This window comes from Lonchura striata, chromosome 1 (assembly GCF_046129695.1).
Source record: "Lonchura striata isolate bLonStr1 chromosome 1, bLonStr1.mat, whole genome shotgun sequence".
Lineage (NCBI taxonomy): Eukaryota > Metazoa > Chordata > Aves > Passeriformes > Estrildidae > Lonchura > Lonchura striata.
The window spans coordinates 64,084,262-64,104,239 of NC_134603.1; the positions used below are offsets into that span (position 1 = coordinate 64,084,262).

The 19,978-nt window shown below is 45.6% G+C and overlaps 1 protein-coding gene across 1 annotated transcript; it reads left to right on the forward strand.

The window, feature by feature from the left end:
- The first annotated feature begins 614 nt into the window (after positions 1–614).
- IRX4 (iroquois homeobox 4) lies at positions 615–5,232 on the forward strand. Its single transcript, XM_021528790.3, has 5 exons — positions 615–659; positions 1,586–1,837; positions 2,674–2,780; positions 3,722–4,044; positions 4,235–5,232. Exons 1-5 carry the CDS (start codon positions 615–617, stop codon positions 5,005–5,007), a joined length of 1,500 nt encoding a protein of 499 aa, XP_021384465.1. The 3' UTR covers positions 5,008–5,232.
- Positions 5,233–19,978: the final 14,746 nt, after the last annotated feature.

Below are 19,978 nucleotides of genomic sequence, written 5' to 3' on the forward strand. Positions count from 1 at the left end.
AAAATAGCTGATACAACATTGATCCTTCAGATTAAAAACATTCATTTCCTTCCCTTGCCCCCAGAAATATATGTGTTGCAAGCAGGCGTTGCTGCTACCGAAGAGCTTCCCAAACTTTTCTCCCCTGTTAGGCAGGCTAAAGGCGATGCTGGAGAGTCTATTTGCCATGCCAGGGGAAAGATTCCCGAAAATGAGTGTTAAATTTACAGGCAAGTTAATTTGAGTAGGTTTTGCGTGACGTCAGAGGGTCGGCTCTTTTAAAACAACGTGCTTGTGAGCTGATGCATTTGTATCACTTTTCTTCTTCCCACCTTTTATTTTTCCGTGGGTGCAAAGTATTTATTTTTGCCAGCCTTGGAGCCTACATGTAACAATTATTTCTGTGTCGTAGCTGTAGCGGGGAAAGTGCTAAAATCGCCGTACATATTTAAAAGGAAAAAAAAAAAGTTTAAGTTTTCATGTAAATAAATTAAATGTGGTTTTCTGCTTCGTCCTATAAGCATCTAGGGACCTGTGGTTACCAATCAATTGGTGCAACAGAACAGAGCCAGGCTGCAATAGCGTGCAGATCAGACGCCTCGCCTTGTTTCTAGATAACTGGGAGCCTCTGTACCATGTCCTATCCTCAGTTTGGCTACCCTTACTCCTCTGCACCCCAGGTAAGACTTTTTGCCTACCAACGTTGCTTGATTGAATTTCAGTCCTTACCGATGCCTTCCGTCCGGGATAAGGGCGGCAGCGATCCTCTCCCGGCACGCAGTAGCGGCAAAGCACCCCACCGCTTTCCAAGACGCCCAAGTTCTGTGTTGGGCACCAGTTTTAAAATGGGATGAAACACGCGGGATTTGGGGTGTTTGGGGGTGATAAAGACGCGTGGGAGATGATTACAGAGATGAGAGAGGTGAGAAGGGGATCTAGAGATCCCCAACCCCCACCCGCATCCCTCCCCCCCCCCTTTTTTTTTTCTCTTTCACGATTAAATTCACAGTTTATCAATTAAACATGGATGTACGGAGGTCCGACCCGTAGAAACAGAATGGGATATTCTAAACTAGCAGGTTAATAACAGATGCGTGCGTGGCTGCTACAAATCTGCAGTCAAAATAAATATGCATGAATGACTTTGAAAAAAAGGGTTTAAAAACGCAGATGGGAATCATTGTGCTGCGAGAGGAGAAAACGGTGTAAACCCCAGTCCTGTGAAAACACCCCAGGAAAAGTTAGCTTTTAGATGCAGAGGGCCTGAGGAATGTATTATAGAGGATTAAACACCCACAGTCACGGGGCGTTTGGTGGTTGTTGTTGTGGAGTCGTTCTAAAAAAAACTGAGGAAATACTTTCATCTCTGCGCTTCTCCGGAGCGTTTCTACCACGACTGAAGTAAAATACGGCAGGGAAGGGAGGAGGGCAGGCGACACCCCAAAGCTACGACCTGATTTGAAGAAAAAACCCACCCCAAACCAAACCCAAACCCAAACAAAAGCCCACCAAACCCGCACGATCTAAAAGCAACCGAACCCAAACTTGGTTACACTTTGGGAAGTTCCCCCCACCCTGCCCTCAGCGCCGCTCTCTCTCCCTCCAGTTCCTGATGAGCACCAACTCCCTGACGACCTGCTGCGAGTCCAGCAGCCGGACGCTGGCTGAGACGGGGGCGGCCGCCTCCGCCCAGACCCCCGTGTACTGCCCGGTGTACGAGAGCCGCCTGCTCGCCACCGCTCGCCACGAGCTCAACTCCGCCGCCGCCCTGGGGGTCTACGGCGGACCCTACGCCGGGCCCCAGGGCTATGGAAACTACGTGACCTACGGTACCGAGGCTCCCGCCTTCTACTCCTTGGTAAGGCGCCCCGGGGATGCTCGCTCCCTCCCTCCCGCCGGCCCGCGCTCCCCCCGCGGCCCGGGGGCGGAGGCCGCTCGGCGGGACCCCCTCCCCGGGCGGGGGCAGCCCCGGGCGCTTCCCCTCCGCCCCGCCGTGCCGCACGGCGCTCCCCGCGTCCAGCCCCGCGGTCAGCAGCTGTTCCAGCCCGCCGCTCGCTCCTCACGGTAACGCAATTAAAAGTCGCGCCTGACGAGCTGGCAGCCGAGTGCGGAGGGCCCGTCCGGGCGGGCGGTTTAGGACGACCCAGACCTAGGCTTGCAAAAAAAAAAAAAAAAAAAAAACAAAACAAAAAAAAAAAACGATGCGGTCTTCCCACACGGCCTTTTTTCTTTTTCTTTCTTTTTTTTTTTTTTTTTTCCCCTCTATTTTTCCCCCCTGCACCGTAACAGCGCGAGTTAATGTCCCTATTGATGTGGCGGCCGAGGGGCCCCGGGAAGGTCCGTCGCGCCGCTCCGGGGCGCGGGGCGGGAGCCGGGCGGCGGGGCCGGGCGGGGGCCGGGCTCTCCCGGCGGGGCCGGGCGGGGGCCGGGCTCTCCCGGCGGGGCCGGGCGGGGGCCGGGTCTCCCGGCGGGGCCGGGTCTCCCGGCGGGGCCGGGCGGGGGCCGGGTCTCCCGGCGGGGCCGGGCGGGGGCCGGCTCTCCCGGCGGGGCCGGGTCTCCCGGCGGGGCCGGGCGGGGGCCGGCTCTCCCGGCGGGGCCGGGTCTCCCGGCGGGGCCGGGCGGGGGCCGGGTCTCCCGGCGGGGCCGGGTCTCCCGGCGGCGGGGGCTGAGGGCGGCGGGCGGCGTCTCTTGCAGAACAGTTTGGAGGCGAAGGACGGGAGCGGCTCTGCGCATGCGGGCATCGCCCCGGCGGCTGCCTACTACCCCTACGATCACACCCTCAGCCAGTACCAGTACGACAGGTAAGCGCCGTCCCCGGCCCGGCCCCGCTCGCTGCCCTCCAGCCCCGCCACCCCCGCCCCGCCATCGCCTCCCTGCCCCGCCCCGCCAGCCCCGCCAACCTGCCTCCTCGCCTCTCAGCATCTCCCGGCCTCAGCCATGTCGCCTCCCCTTTCCCACACCGACACAGGGTCCTCCGCCCCCCGGGCGGGCGATAGCGCGGGGGCAATCCCTCTTATCCGGGGCGGTAATTATCTTTCCCTGCGCGGAGTCAGGCTTGGGCATCCCGTGTATATTTATCAGTTTTAAACCAGCGCAAAACCCCTTACACGCCGCTCCCAGCTCTGAGGCCCATTGGGCGCCAGTGACCTTTCCTGGAGGATGTGCATTAAATATTCAGTCGCAGCCCAGTGTCATCTGCGTTAGGGTCCTACAATTTCAAGAACAAAAGGGTAGAGGAGATTACTAATAAAAGGAGTAAGAGGAAATATATTTCTATTAACACTTACACCCTGGGGTCACCCCGATGAATTTTGTTTGGGGAGAACTAATAAAACGAGAGGAAAGTAGTATTTCTGTGAGTCTACAAGCTGCTAGGATTTTCCTGCTGCCCAAAATGTTGACATTGACTTTACTGCAAATAAAAGCAGACGATTCCTTCCCTGTTTCTGCCACCACCGCCAAGGCAGAGCGGAAATTTGCACTGCCCGCTGCTACTGCTGGCTGAGCCCTTCCTTCTTGCTTTCCTTCCTCGGCCAGAATTCTCTAGGCTGGTCTCCCTCATAAAGCTTAGCTGTCCTCATCCCTCTTACAACCGAGCTGTCCTCATCCATCTCCCCCCTCTGCGGTCCAGCTGCGCTCCGGGGGGTGCCGCAGGCAAGCCGCCGGGGCCGGAGCTCTGGACCCCGCGTCGGGCAGGTGCGCGGGGGGGTGAGAGCGAGTAGTCACATCCCTGTGCCTGCAGGTACGGGACGATGGACGGCGGAACGCGGAGGAAAAACGCCACCCGAGAGACGACCAGCACGCTGAAGGCCTGGCTGCAGGAGCACCGCAAGAACCCCTACCCCACCAAGGGCGAGAAGATCATGCTGGCCATCATCACCAAGATGACCCTCACCCAGGTCTCCACCTGGTTCGCCAACGCCCGCCGGCGGCTCAAGAAGGAGAACAAGATGACCTGGCCCCCGCGGAACAAGTGCTCTGACGAGAAGCGGCCCTATGAGGAAGAGGAGGAGGAGGAGGAGGAGGGTTCGCAGGAAGAGGCGATGAAGAGCGGGAAAGCCGAGGGTACCCTGCTAAAACCAGGCACTTAGCGGTGCGGCCGCGGGGGCTCGGCCGGCAGCTCGCCCCCGGGGCGGGCCTCGCTGGTGGGGGCGGCCGCGGGCCTCGCTGGTGGGGGCGGCCGCGGGGCAGTGCGGCCCCGACAGTGACCGTGTGTCTTGTTTTTGCTGTCCTTTCCCCCGCCCCCGCCCCGCAGAACCCACGGGCAAGGAGGAGAAGGAACTGGAGCTCAGCGACCTGGAGGACTTGGACGCCGCCGAGTCGGAGAGCTCGGAGTGCGAGCTGAGGCGGCCCTTCCCACACCCTCTCCCGCACCCGCACCCGCTCCCGCTCCCGCTCCCGGGCGGCAGCCACCCGCCGCGGGCCGCCGAGCTCCCCGCCAAGATGCCGCCGCCGGCCGCCGCCAGGGAGGAGGAGGAGGAGGAGGAGGCGGTGGCAGAGCGGGCGCGGAGCTGCCTGAAGACGGCGGCGGAGGAGTGCGGCCCCGATCCGCTGGGCGCTCGGCAGCGCGGCTGCGAGTCCAAGATGTGCTTCCAGCAGGGGCAGCAGCTGCTGGAGGCGAAGCCCAGGATTTGGTCCCTGGCGCACACTGCCACCTCCCTCAACCAGGCCGAGTACCCCTCCTGCATGCTGAAACGACCGGGGGGCTCGGCCGCCGCCGCCGCTCCCGCCCCGGTCAGCGTCATGGACAGGCACCAGGACTCGCCGGTCACCAACCTCAGGAACTGGGTGGACGGGGTGTTTCACGACCCCCTGTTCAGGCACAGTACTTTAAATCAAGCCCTGAGCAACACAACAGTTTCCTGGGCTACCACCAAAGGAGCCATTCTGGAAACGGGCGCCTTGGGACGCGCGGTGGGGAACGGCGCCAATGTGCTCAAGGGGCAGCTCTCAAACCTGCCCCACCATGACTCAAACAAAGAGTTTCTGGCGTTTCCCAAATCAGGAAGCAAAATGTTTTGTTCCTAACAGGCCCGCCGAGGGGCAAAGGACTTTCTAACGCTTGAAGAGTCAGCTACACTGAAAAGAGACTTGCGAGAGTTTAAATTTAAATATAAAACTTTTTCTTCTTCTTCTTTTTTTTTTTTTTTAACAAACAACATAAACGAGGATTTATTCAGTTTGCTCAGTTCAACGGAAAGACTTTGCTCATTGCTGTTCTGAACATTTTCTCCTGGCTGCGACTTTAAGGGATCAATGTCCAATGTCGTGAAAGTTATTTAATTCCGTGTCCAAAAAGCACGTACTATAGTGTAGACCTACTTTAAAAGTTTACATCCGAAAGTTTACAAACGGGAAATTTTAATTCAGATTTAATTTAAGGCATGCCGGCATTAGTTGTAAAGACTTTTCGAGAGTTTTTCCTCCTGATTTCCTTGTTAGCATATAATTCACAAACAGCACTTCTACTAAGTTTACACCTACTGCACAAATTTATCTTGACAAAAAAAAAATGTTAAAAGGTATGCTCACTCCAATAAATTGTCTGTTTCAGAGGTAACACAAGTGGTGGCGTTTTGCATTGGGCAACAAACAACTTCTATGTTTCAAATTCCCCCTCGGAGCCGATCCCGGTAATTCCAAGGACTGTCAACAGGCTGCCGGGAATGGGGAAGAGAGGCTCAGCGCAGCGCTGCCGCGGCGCTGCGGACGGAGGCACGCTGCGCGCAGGAGGGATGCTGGGCTGCGCTCCGCGCCGGCCGTGCCTCCGCGGGGCAGCGCCGGGCCCTCACCGCCTCCCGGGCCGACAGCAGGGGTTCCGGCTGCCCGCCGAGGCCCGGCGGGGCAAGAGCATCCCCCCTACCCCCTCCCCTCCTTCCCGAGCTGCGGGCGGGCGGGGGTCGGCCCCCAAGGGCCGGGCTCTGCCGCGGCGTCGCCTCCGCCGTGCGCGGAGCAATTGATTCACATGGAAAATTTGATCTTTTAAAGAACCGTTTTAGCTTTCCAGCTCCTCTGCCAGTGCGGAGAATCGCTGATCCGCCATGAATATTTCAGCACTTCAGTACAGATGCTTTACCGTTTTGACATTAAATAGAGTGCAGCCAACAAAAAGAGAGAGGGAGGAAGAGCGCTCTCGACGTGTGATTCAGGAGCACTCGCAGCCAATTTACCACTTAGATAACAGGCGCCTAAAAGATTTCATTTCCTTCCCCAGAATGGGAACAAACTTTACTGATCCCCGGACCGAGAGACAAGGGAGACCTGCTGGTAAAGAAACTACGAGGCAATAATAGATCCCGGCTTACCCGGGCCGGCCTAAAACCCCTGAGCCTCGGCGCCCGGCGCGGCGAAGACCCGAGAACACCCGAAGGACCAAACTGACACCGGCACAAGAAGAGCCTTCCTTGCCTCCCAGCATTCCAGCCCATCCCACCCCAGCGGCTCCTCGTCGGTCCACCCCCCTTCACAATAAATAAATAAGAATACAATAAAGGGGGGAAATATACAAAGGCAACTATAAACGCAACAGCCGAAAACAAAACACTCAGCCGAAATATAACATACTCCAGCCTGCGAAGTTTCTAGCGAGACCTGTTAGTGCAAGGACTGAATAAAGGAATCCAGGTGCGGAGATCAGATCAAGCCCTTCCCCTCTCTGCGAGCAGCCGTAATTGGATTGTATCCAGTCATATTCCCTGTCATTGTATTGACTTTCGCTCTCTTGGATGATATTATCGAGATCACTGAACCCCTCTGCTGATCTGGCTGTCAAAAGGCTCAGACAGGAGCCCCCGGCCTGGAAAACGTGCATCAGCCGAGATAATTTGAAGTGAAATTTTCATTTTGACAGTAAACCCCTCAATTTCTAAAGGCTCTGCACCCGGAGAGCTCGGTGGCAGGGGGAGGCTTTACAGAAAGCCTACGTCTTAAACTGAAAAGGGCAAAAGAACTCGAATTAGTTGTAATAGATAAAAGGGCAAAAATAAAGAGTCAAGGGTACTTGACAGTAATAGCGAAAGTGGAGTCTCGGGGGAGCCGCGATCTGAGCTAAAGGCTGGGCCGGCAGGAATTTTAATGCAGCCGGGGCGGCCGGCGAGCTTTGCCTCTGAAACCCTTTAGACAAAGCAAATTATTTTCAGCCAAACTAAAGAGACGGGGATGAAGGAGGCGAGGGAGAGGGAAAGGGAGAAAGGCGAGTGTTTGGACTGCCCTCAAACCACTGATAGAGTCAAGCGGGATGGGGCATAAACCCCTCAGAGAGCTGAGAGGGTGATGTTAAAGCGGCGAGGTTTGTGTGCACCAGCCTTACTGGATGTGCAGGGACTGGAGGGGACACGGGGGCTCCCGGTGGGCTTCGGTTTCCATGCGACAGAGGCTCTGTAGAGTGGAAGGGGACTCCATTTTTTCTCCTAACATAGCGACAGCCGAGTGTGTGTGTGTGGATTCTGTGTGTCTGCGTGCAAGGAGAGGTCTCGTCCACTCAGCAGCCAAAAATCTCTCTCAGCCTGAAAAGCTCCCTAAGTTTGAGGAGCGTCGGCCCCCACCGGCCTCCCTGGGCTGGCTCTCAGCGGGTGATCCCGCAAGCCATAAAAGTCATCTCACAAGTCATTGCTGGCCGGCTTCGGCTAGGTCCAGGATTCAGTTCGGACATCCCGTTGTTTGGGAGGCAACACTCTCCCTCTCCCCCCGCTCCTTCTCTCCTCCAGACTTAAAATGAAGGTGATAACACTGCGCAAAACACAGGAGCACTGAAATACCAGAAGCCCAAAGAAAAGCGGATTAACACTTTACCCCTTCATTTTCATGTTATTATTGTTACAAAACAAGTTTGAGTAAGTTTATGACTGCTGTGTACCAAGAGCAGTGCTCTCCAGACCAAGGAACAGGCTGTATCTCGGGTCTGGTAAATCTGTGTGTGCTCACACCAAAACATTCTCCATCCTGAGAGGAGACCGTGTCAGTTAAGGAGGAGGGCAAAAAGTTTCTTGCTTTAATACACAAACCTTATGACTTAGATCAGCCATGAACAGCAGACGTCTTTCAAAAGGGTTGGGGTTCTTGTAGTTTGGTCGTTTTGATTTTTTTTATATGAACAAAAGAGTGTGAGAAATTAATTTTGCCCTTTGATTCAATAGCACAAGTCAAAGATCAGGTTATGCTGCTTTAGAGGAAGCTGCAGGGCTGAAAGGGAAAGCTGTACAGCTCCTATGTCTGTACAAAGCAGAAATATAAAGGCAGACTGAGAAAGAAGGAGGAGGGAAAAAATCATAGAGAAACGTCTTGAAACTGAGAGACTCTAAATCATTCAGCCATGGCAAATTCAAACACACAAAGGAGGGGATGCTAAATTAACAGTGCTTTTTACATAGAGCCCAAATAAAACTGTAATCAGCGACGCGTTACTTTTCATTAAGCGAGTTTGACAGGAGCATATTCAGCCTCGACAAGGGAACAGGAGCAAAGAAATATACGGCTCTCCCAGCCCGAGTCATAAGATAATTCCTTAAGCTCCATTAACAACTCTTAGCCGCAGGAAATGGGCTCCCTGAAAACATCTCCAAATCTAAAAGCTTTATCGACCTCTCAAACCTCTGCTGATGGTTCTATTTTTTTAAAAAACTTAGAGGCGAGACGTCCAGCAAGGTAATAGACTTTGACACAACACCTTCTTAACTAGAGAGAGAGAGGCAGAGAAAACGAGACCTTAAATGATATTTAAAAGGCAGCCAATTAAGATTTAAAATGATTGTCTCCTGAGATTATGCATGCAATTTATGTCATCTACTTTTTTTCCCAGACATGCATGCAAAATTGCAATGGGGCATATTGTCTGATCCTTAAATGATAATGATGATGATGGTAATGATAATGATGATGATTATAATAATAGTAATAATAATAATAATAATAATAATAATAATAATAATAATAATAGAAGAAGAAACAGTAGCAATTAACAATCTGTAGCTATCGCACATAATTGCAAATTATGATCCTGGAAAGAACTAGTGTTTAGGTAACCTGATTATAGAGTACCTTGAAACATCCACCTTATTTATATGTGTCTAATTAAAAGACAGATAGATTAAATTATATGCACATTATCCACTAATGTCCAGGAGAACATTTCTTTTCATCCTGAGTGAATATTTGACTATTAAATTCACATAATTAATTTATAGCTAAACAACCCAGTGTAGCATCTCCTTCCCACTGGCCACATGATAAAGTGTCCAAGAAGATTTTGTCTTGGCAAGACTGACAATATATTTTTAAGATACAGTGGTTCAGAAGGAGATTCTGACTTACTGCAATCTTTTTGCTACACGTTTGCCTTTTCTATTTAAATCTGACCTTCAAATAATACGAAGGCTTGCACTTGTGTGAAAGTGCATCCAGTTAAATGCCAAGAAAAGAGTTAATGCTCACATTGTATCATTTCATGCAGAAATTTTGTGAAATGCAAGAAAATACTATAACTTGCTGATTTTGTGAGAGATCAGAAATTGTTTCAATGACTGTGATTTCTAGATGAATGAGGTGAAAAAAGATCATTCAAACACCACTGTGTTTTGGCCAAAAGTCAAAGTGTTTTGGTCACCACTTAGATTAAGTTAGTTCTGTCTATGAAGCAATGAGCTTGGATCTGAGTCCTGTGTGTCTTGAGGGCTGAGCACGTAACTTAGTCCTTTAAAAAAGTGAAGAATGAAGGAATGTTAATGGTCAAATTATACATTTTTATTTATGTGGCTAAAAAAAAATATATATAATTGTGCTTGTTCTTAAAGAGGAAGCTATTTTTAATAGAAGAACTAATGGTTAAAACACCAGTTCTGAAATGTGACATCTGGCATATTTCAACTCACATGTACTGTCAAAAATTCTATGAGGTGCTTAGGACTTATGGGAAGCATTCTCTTCATCCTCCTCCTCTTCATCCTCCTTGTGAAATGACATCATGGCAGATAATAATCCTCACTTTGTAGGCTCTCTCAAAAAGCAGTCCGAAAATACACACCAGCTGTATGTGTCTGGAGGCAGTTTAATACATAAACCATTGGTCTCCTGTGACATATGACTATAGAGCAAAACTTGAATTTCTCTTAGAACTTGAAGATACATTTAAGACATAACATGAAGAACCAAGGGAAGAGGAAATCCTTGGGAGCAATTCAAAAGAAAATTATAGTAATTGCTTCCCAGTGTGCCCCCACTCCAATGAGAAATGAGACTGTTTTCAGGGAGGAAAGAAAGAAACCTCCATGAGACCTAGAGAGAGTGCATATATGCAAGCCCTGCTGGGATCCTGCTTCCCACAGTGGGGAATGTGGTCTGGGCATGAGAACAGTGATTGCCCTACTTACAGCACTCAAGAGCTATTTCTTGTCCATCCCAGTTTAAGGAAAGCATGAAAATGAAGGAAATACCTTGAAGGAAAGCGTTCTCTTGATGTTTTTGGGGTTTTTTCCTGCCATAAAAAAAAATTATTTTATTCATTCATTTGGCTAGATAAAAGTGAGGGCATAAAAATATTTCTCTTCTCAGTTTTACCTCCATTTCCTTTCTCCAAATCAGCATGTCATTATTTAAATTTTGAAATGGGTTTCAGTAGTAGTTGGTAAGTATTTTTTCAGTGGTTTATGTGGAATCATAATCAGGTCATTTTTCAAACACTGCCTCAGAAATCTTTCTGAAATACTGCAAAGAATGATGGTGGCAATGAAATGGAACCAAGGAAACACCTACTTTCAACAGTATTTCATTAATTTATCCTACTCATATAGAATGCCAAAAATCAAACAATCATGCACAAATATGTACTTGAGATTTCATCATATACTTTCGTATGTGCATTGTATTGTGAAACAGAATTGAAACATTTGCTAGCAATATAGAACAAAACTGAATAACCAACATTTCATCTATGTCATGACAGAAGAGGTGCTACATCAAAGGCTAATGTGTCTCCTAAAGTTCTGCTCTCTATCGTGGTATCTATTAATGCTGGGCTTTAATGACCTGAGAAGTCACTCAGAATGAATTCTGTTGTCCTCAGTATGAAGGTGCTCAGCTAACAAAGAGGTATTTTTGCCAAGGAGAAAATTACTAGAAAGGTAGAACAGTGATCAGGAAATGAGCTGAAGTGGAACATTTCCATGGTGGGAGAAATGAATAAAGAGGGAAATGCTTGGGAATCCTTTGTGAGTGGGCTTCCTTCCTTCCTTCCTTCCTTCCTTCCTTCCTTCCTTCCTTCCTTCCTTCCGGTATATAGATTACAGCATGATATTTTTTCCTCTGGTTGGATTACACCTCACATGAATACTGTATGTGAAGGTGATGTCACATATGTCAGCCCTCATGCCATTGGTTTTTGGTAGCCTCATGAACAAAATGCTTTGCTTTTGAGCCTTCTTGCCGTTAGGTTACCCTCTTTTTGGACATTCCATCATTTTCTCCACAACCTTGTGACACAAATGGCTGACAAGTCCCAGGATCATAGAATATTCTGAGTGGTAAGGAATCCACAAGGATCACCAAGTTCAACTCTTACGTGAATTACCTATACAGGGATTGGAGCCACAATCTTGGTGGCACCATACTCCAACAAATTAAGCAAAGGAGATAGAAGCTGGGAGATGTTGTCATTTAGTCCAATGTTAAATATGTGATCAAGTATTGATAACATTAATTTTTGGAATCTTATTTGCCACAAACTCCAGTGTACATGACTTAATTCTTTGGTTACAGCCTCCAGAGAGAAACAAGTAGAAATGTGCTCACTTAGGAGCAATCTCATAATCTTACGGGTAAAGGTAAACCAGATCTGAACGAGCCTGGACAGTCTTGTAGTCTGTTTACCACAGGCAGGTTTGGCACGCAGTAGCTGAAATAAATAACAACAAAAAAAATAATGTACCCATGTTGATTTTCCTGGAGAAGTAAGGTGAGAAAGTCCCACCATGCCAGAAGGCTGGAGGAAAAGGAACTGGGGATGGGAAATTATTGTGATAGGAATTGAAGGTGTTTTAAATCCATGTGTCAAGCCAGTACTGACTTCTGCCTTCATTTACACCAGACTTAGTCAGCTTTAACTCAGACTAGCTTCATTGGAGCTTCTCCATATTTATGATAACACGTCTTCCTTCCAGCAGGAAGGATCCTTGTGTGCGAAGGGGAAAACCCCTGCTGACACAGTTCCTGCATGTAAATTTGGGGGTTAACAACACTAACAAAGTATATGAGTGGAACCTCGCAGTATGTAACTGGTTTAGATTAAGGATTTTATGTATATAAATGGAGTGCTTTCATAAAGCACTTTCATTTGTTACTTCTGTATTAAATTGATGCAAATGGAATCAACAAATGTGGAGTCCAGAAGTCAGATTCTCAAACTTATTTCCAGGTTTAGTGTCAAACATTTCCACTAAGCCCCTATTCTCTGACAGTGACACAATAGAGACAAACATCAAGAGTTTTCATCTTCCCATCTGAAGGAATGCGAAGCCCCTCTTAGTTAACAGAACTGCTCTTCTCCCCTCTGTTGCCACACAACTTAGTCTGTAAAAGGTCTTCAAATACAACTATTCTATTGCAATGCACAGATCTTGCTTGCTCTTCCTTTGCTTGAATTTTTTTTTTTTTTTTTAATGAGAAGTGATGAAAAAGGAAGAAAAATCAGGTAGGAAAAAATGTTCTTCACTTGAACCTGTAATCACAGATGCAAGCTTGTGCCTACCACTGTGGATGGGAAGCATTGTCAGTACCCGGCTGAATTCTGCAATTTTGAGAACTGTGTAGAACAAAGGTAATCCTGGAAACAGCCAGCCACAAAACATCCATTTCACACGTTCACTACATTTAATGAAATAAATTTTTAATGAAACAAGATCCTAAAGTAAGACTTTTGAGTTGAAATGAAGGACATACAAAACTCAAATTATAATTTACTAACAAAAAAATAGCAAGAAAAAGAGCCAATTTCGTAAGTTGACTGAAGAGAAGTAACTTAAAATTCTCATCCCATTCTGAGAAATGAGCTCTGTTCCATGGTAAGAGAAAAACAAAAGGGCACAAACAACAAGTCCTGATCCCAAATCAATGAATGAGCAAGATGCACATAATATTCTATCTTATTCTGTTGTGAATCTTCATTATAAAACAGAAAAAGTTGAAAAGCAAACAAACAAGAGAGAAACTGAGTTGTACATCAAGAAAATAAAATTTCCTAGTTGCTGGAAGTGACTGATAGAAAACTGGGAGAATAGGACTGCATACATATAGTATGAGTAGGAAGAAAACAAACAATAAGCAGATGACACTTCAGCCTTTTGAAATATATCCATCAGTGCTTCCTGCAAATACCAAACTCTTGCTTTTGGAAAGGCTTTCATTAACTATGCATAAATTTTGCCTTCATGCCATCTTTCTCCAATTGATAACAATTAAAAAAATACTATACATATAGAACATGATACATGTAGAACTGATTTACAGCTGTCACTATTTCAAAACTATAGTTTCTCAATCCTGAAGACCTTAAGTGAGCCAATGATAGGACTGAAAATGCCCAGTTTTTAATTCAGGCAAACAGAACTATAATATCAGTCTGAAAACCAGAGTGACAATGCATGGGAGAATCAGCCTATTTACTTACTGTTCTCTCAAATCAGCCTTGTAAAGTGATGGTTTGGGCTGAATTTTCACCCTGTGCTCTGCCTTTCAGGGTTATCTCCCGAGCTGAGTATAGCTACATCAATATCACAGCCCGTTGCAAATATCCCAAGCTCTTCACAACCCAACTTTAGGCCTGGATGTTGAAGAATGAAGAGGTTTGTTACTCTTGAGTGTAACAAACCCACAGGGTGGGGACAGTGTGATGTGTCTTAGAGTCTTCTCAGTGCTGCTGCCAGGATTACTAGAGAAAGGATGCAGCCAATTCTTGACAGACTGTGAGCAACTGCTGACATCCTCCTCTCTCAAATCCCAATGGTAGGGCACACAGGGACAGAGTGGATCAGAGGCATTTCATTTTGTGATGCATCACTTACAAGAGAGTGGTGAAATGCAGTGTTCTGTTCACTGGAAGCATGTTCCCAAATTTGATACAAAGTCAGCTGAGCACAGGAAGAGATTCTGCAGACCAAGAAATAACAGCAGCTTGTTTTTCCCAATGGGTGGCTTTATGTATGGGAAAGGTACAGATGAAGAAGGATTCTTGCAAAGATAGCTGCAGAGAATCCTCTATTTGGCATACCTCATTTCAGCTGCAATGCCCCTGGGGGTGTTATTTTTAAGCAGTTGGCACTGTAGATGGCCAGGAGAACGGGATAGGAAGTATTGTAACAGAGCTGTGATAGCTGCTGTCACTGAGGTAGCTGACTGGTGGACAGATAGCTCGACAAATAGGACAACATTAAGAAGAGGATGTAAGGAAGTGTTTTATTTTCATTCCATTGCCTTTAACTACTATAAATTCTTCAGGCAATGAGATGTAAGGAGACAAGAGTCTCAGCCTTCCTCTAGACTTATCCTGATTAATGCTCTGCCAGAAGGAAGTAATATACTAATTGTTTGTGATCCGGAAAAGGATAAGTTCCTGACTTTGCATATATTACCAAAACCGAGTCAGATAACGCAGTCTTAAAGGCAGGCTTTGGCACATTTCTCAGCGGTGAGACTTCCTGAACTGAAGAGGGATGTGTGGCCATGATTATTGCATCCAGCTTCCAAAAAGGATGCCTCCTTCTTCAAAGCCAGAGCAATGAGACTGAATCCACTCCACATGCAGATTCAAGCATGTGATAAAAACCAAAGGTACTTTGGTGTGTACCCCATGTCACCAAATCTTTTTATGGCAACAGTAAGACTAATTTAAGATGGAATATATTCAGAGACTGTGCTCTGAAAAAACACAATATATGCTGTTAATCAGTAACACATTATCTAACAGCTTTAGCAATGACAGGCTGCCACATGTGTTGGGGGTTTTGATTAAAGGCTGGGCAATTCTCTGAGAAATGGAAGTTAATCACTTTGGACCAGTTTGCTACCTCCACTTCAGAGTTGTTTCTGCAGCATATTTCACTCTGTGCTGCTGCTGAACTGCAAACCAGGTTCTTTATCCTTCTATATCTCAGCCTTGACACTTGCATAAATAATACTGATGAAAAAGCTTTGCTCAGACCAGACTAGGTCATCCCATCCCTCCTTTCCTCCTCCTCCTGAAGATTCTGGTTGAAGAAATTGGCACTTGCAAAGACTACATTTTTATTAAATTTGCTTTAAAACCTGGAAGCTCAGTCTTTTGTTCCTCTTGAATGCTGATTTCTCCTATCTTTGGTACCTGCCCACTGGGTCTTGGCCCTGCCCCTTAGAAGTGCACAGGAAGAAACAAGGATCACAGAATCTGCTCTCTGTCACTGTGACACATTATACATGTAATTTGCTTTAACTGAACTGGACTGAACTTTCCTACCAGGTAGATACATAAATGCCAGTCATGATCTATGTTGTTTTGTGCAGTTTGACAATATTAAGACTACAGGTTAGGAAAGAAGTGAGCAAGTAATTCAGGGTGGGATTGTTGTGCACTAGCAAAGCTGCATGATAATTCATGCATAGTACTTTGTATAACCTTGTCTAGTGTAAGTAATATCAATTTCTTGATTACCACAATTATTCACATTGATTATATAAAGGAAAAACCCTACTTGAATTGTGTCAGATATTTGCATGAATGTATCTCTGTAACTGGAAAAGGAAATGTTTCTGATGTGCATACTTCTGAATTTTTTTCTCATTCTTTTAAAATAAATATTGGAGCTTGTTCCCTAATAAATACATGACAGCAAAAGCTAAATGAAATATACTATAGAAGCTGCATACTTTAGCTTTAATAAAATTCAGTACATTTCATTTATTTTTAATAAATTTAAGAATGGCATAAGATAAAAACTATCTGTATATTTTAATACATATGAACAGACATATATATTTACAAACCTTGCTTAAGTAGTCTTCTCATTTCTTCTTGTTTTCAAAGGCCTCAAAGGATTCAAATGACAAATGCAAGAATTCTTTTAAGGTAGTCATATAAGAAAAATTAAGCAGATGGAAATATGTTGTCATTGACTATAAGATCAAAGCCCTCAATGAGTCTGTTGTGAACACCCAGTCTATTCTGAAATGGGTTTTACTCTTCCTAATCTGTATTTTGTACAAAATGTATGCTTTCCATTTTAAAGCAAATGTACACATTGAGTCATAAGATTACTGTTTTTGAAAACAGAGTTGGAGTAAAAAAATCCTACTTCTAAGTTTAGGATCAGGTACTTAAAAATACTTTTTATTTTTCTATTAGGAACTTCCAAATTTATAATTGGGATACAATTTGAATTCAACCATAGTAGTCCTACCTAAGCCCAGCTTACCTACCTTAGCCCAGCTAATTCAACTGAAAGTTGAGGCTTACACTTTTCACAGTTGACACACTTGCTTCCATTTTTAGATTTCTTTGAATATGTAAAGCAATAAAAAAAAATTATGGGCTTTCATGCTGCCATTTTTAGCAATTTTTCATTCATTACTGCTCATGTTTTAATTATTAGCACAATTCAGATATAGTGATGGTTTTAAAGTCTCTGGGAAAGAAAGCAGAACTAAAAAAATCTTACATAATTTAATTATAAAGCAAATATGTACAGTAAAAATTCACAGAATTTTCACACAAAATCAGTTTTACAGTAGATCAGTAATATCTGTGATGCCACTGTTATATTTCAAGGGATTGATGATGCAACCCGGACCAAAATTCTTAAAGATTATTTACTCTTTAGACCTTTTCAAGTATACAAGTGATTCATAGTTAGCCTATTTGTCACAACAAGTTTGATTTCCAAAACTGGAATTTTAATTATTGCAATAATTCAGTAATTACCTGCAGTTTTGGTAGGAGTTTTGCTGAGCCTTGAAACCCAACTTCATAGGAGGGTGCAGCCATGGGTAGCCAGACTATGGTTTTGATTCTGCAGAACAAAAATATTCATTAAAACATTATTCTAAATCCTAGCCCAAAAATTTACAAATACAGCTTGATAAGCTGGGATACAGAGTTTGGGAATTCAAGGAACATGAAAACCCAGAAAAAATTTATAGAAATTAGCTGGAACCTCATATATTGTTGGCTTTTTATTACAGATGTTTTGGTATTTGACAGTTACATACTGTACATAATTAATTTGGTTCTTTCCCCCGTAATATACATGACCTGATTGTAATTTTCACAAATTGGATCATTTTTCATAATTATTAATCATATCATTTATTTGAACAAATGTCAGGTTTGTCTTCAAATGCAGAGCTGCATCTTCAGCTATGTATGACTGATTGTATAAACCTGTAACCCTGGCCTCTTCTCTGGATACTCTATATATAGAAGCAAAGCAAAAAATATTTCAAAGGCTTGGAAATTTTAAGGGAAAGCAGAGAATGTTTTAAGCAGAAAAAGGCAGTAGACCCAGGAAAATTAGGACAGCTTCTGCTTTTCCTGTTATTATTTACAAAACTTTCCTTTATCAAAGGATTATGTTTGATTACACACACAGACAGAAGATTAACAAATAGTTTATGGTGTTTTTTTGATGCATCAAAGTCAACAGAAATACAGGATTTAAAACATTTTTAAAAATCTTGGATTTATTTGCAGTAACTGAAGTGTCTCATCCTAAGCCAAAGGAAGCATGTGGCTTACTGCCTCATCTTAGATTCTTACTTTTAAAATTTCAGGTTTCCCATTGTATCCCACAGAGAATTTATTCCTGCATAATGAGAAGAGTGAGGAAATCACCTGCAGATGAGTAAAAAAATAAGCTGTTTCTCCTAACCAACTTCAACTTACTCAACAGCCATTGGAAAGGGATGCTTCCTATGGCAGGTCCTCTGATCTCCGGTATCCACAATGAGTTAGAGGAATCCCACTCAGGGGCCTGCTGTGCATTTAGGCAAGTTCTTTTCAGGGCTTTCCTATTCTGGAAATTTCCTGTTTCCTATTCCAGCTGTCTGTTGCTTCATTCTAACATGTTGGTCTGGCTCAATACAGATCTGTTTATTCAAACTGTTTTTAACAACACTCTGAAGAAGTCCCAGGAGCTGACCTGTACAGGAGACCTCAGAAGAATTGCTGACACTGAAGCTTTGTCTGTGCTGAAGGCTTGTGCCTTCACTCTCCCAGTCCCAGTCTCTTTACTACCCACAGCAAGGGATTGCTGCAGCAGATCTTAACCCCCTCCTTGCTTGTTCAGTTTTCCTTCAAGGGCAGAATAGGGTGGACAGAAAAACAGGGATTTGTCTTAGCATTCAGGTGTGGTGCCCTAACGTGGGCACCAGGACACAGCACCTATGGGTAACTCAGCCTGGCTGAAGCTTCCTCCCAGCTGTTCCAGCAGCACTCTCAAACTTCTCTTAATCCAAACACAGAGCTCTCAGCACTGGTTCAAACAAAATACCTAAGTATGAAATAATCTGAACACATGGTGGCCACTTCTCTGCCTGTCTCTGAACAGCACTCTGCTGAGCTGGTTTGTGTCTTTTGATCTGGACTTCCCCCAAAGCAATAGCTAAGAGGGAACAGCATTAATCTTCACAAGTAAAGCTGGGAGCTAAATACCCCTCACATCTGTTGAAATAAGGGAGACATTGCTAGCATACCTCTCCATCCTGCAAGGCCTGCTATCAGCATCCTGCAGTCCTAGCTGGCGTGCTGCTACTTCTTCCCTTTCCTGCTAGCTTGCAACTGTGGTGGCTGCCCAGGCTGTGTGATACAGTCTTTGCTTTGATACCACACTAAAGGTTTTAAAGTGGAACATGCCGCAGAATTGGGAAGGGTGAATTGGCTCGCTTTCATGAATCATAATCTCTTTCTTCTTCTCCCTCCTTTCCCATGACCCTTATCACTCATTCTAGTTCTGGACTGGCACTGTTCCCACTAGGTATGCTGTTGTTCTTTCTTCTCTTAATTTCTCACTGTTACTGTTCTACCTCCTCTTATACCCAGAGAAACTTTCCTGCCTCCACCCCATTTCCAGCTTCTCTTATTTCCCCCCTAGATTTCATTCACTCGTAACAGTGGTAGCTGTAAATAGCTCCTCAGAGCTCAGAGTGGCTTCTCAGACAAGTAGTTTCCCTTAAATGGCCCTACAATAAAGAAGGAAATATTTTTTCTTTATTATTTTTATGTTTTTAAAATGTCTTTACTGTTCACTACCTGAGGAAAAGGAGTATTTTGAACCTGACATGAGGAGAGATGAAGTCAAGCAGTGATAAGTGGGAAAACCTGATGCCAGCTCCTGACCAGCCATGCTCCCTTGTGACAGCTTCATGCCTCCTACTCCTCCAGAGTGTGAACAGCTGCCTACTGCTGCTTATTGTCCACAGGCTGCATTTCATCTGCACAGATCTGTGCACTGAAGCTTTGGAAGATTGGCTAGAGCTTGCTGGGGGGATCTCTGAATGAGAGGAGACAACATCATTGATCCCTTGGATCTAGACTTGGCCCTTAAGGCAAATAGTCCTGGTGTGTTGACTGCCTTGTAACTCTTCGTTGAAATGTAGGGCTTACTTGTGAGGCCAGTTCATAAGGAGCAGAATTTAGCTGAATCCTGGATAGTAACGAGAAAAAGATGAGAGCAAAAGGCTGTACCAGGGCCAAGTCAGGGTTAGTACCAGGGATTTTCACTTTGCAAACAGAAAGTTGTAGGAACCCCAGAGCAGAAACAGTGACAAGATGCCTCCCGTGACAGGTCATGGAACAATGCAGAGACTTGCAAAGCTGGCAGAAATATTTGCTGTCAAGAGAAGCCTGAAATTACAGCTCATTGGCCACTGAGGAGAGCAGCTCTATCAGGTCTTCAGGAAAAGGCTCCCTGCACAGAGGGCTGCGATGAACCTGCCCTTCTAATTGCTAATTGATGAACCACTTCCTCTAATTGCTTCTAGTGCTCTG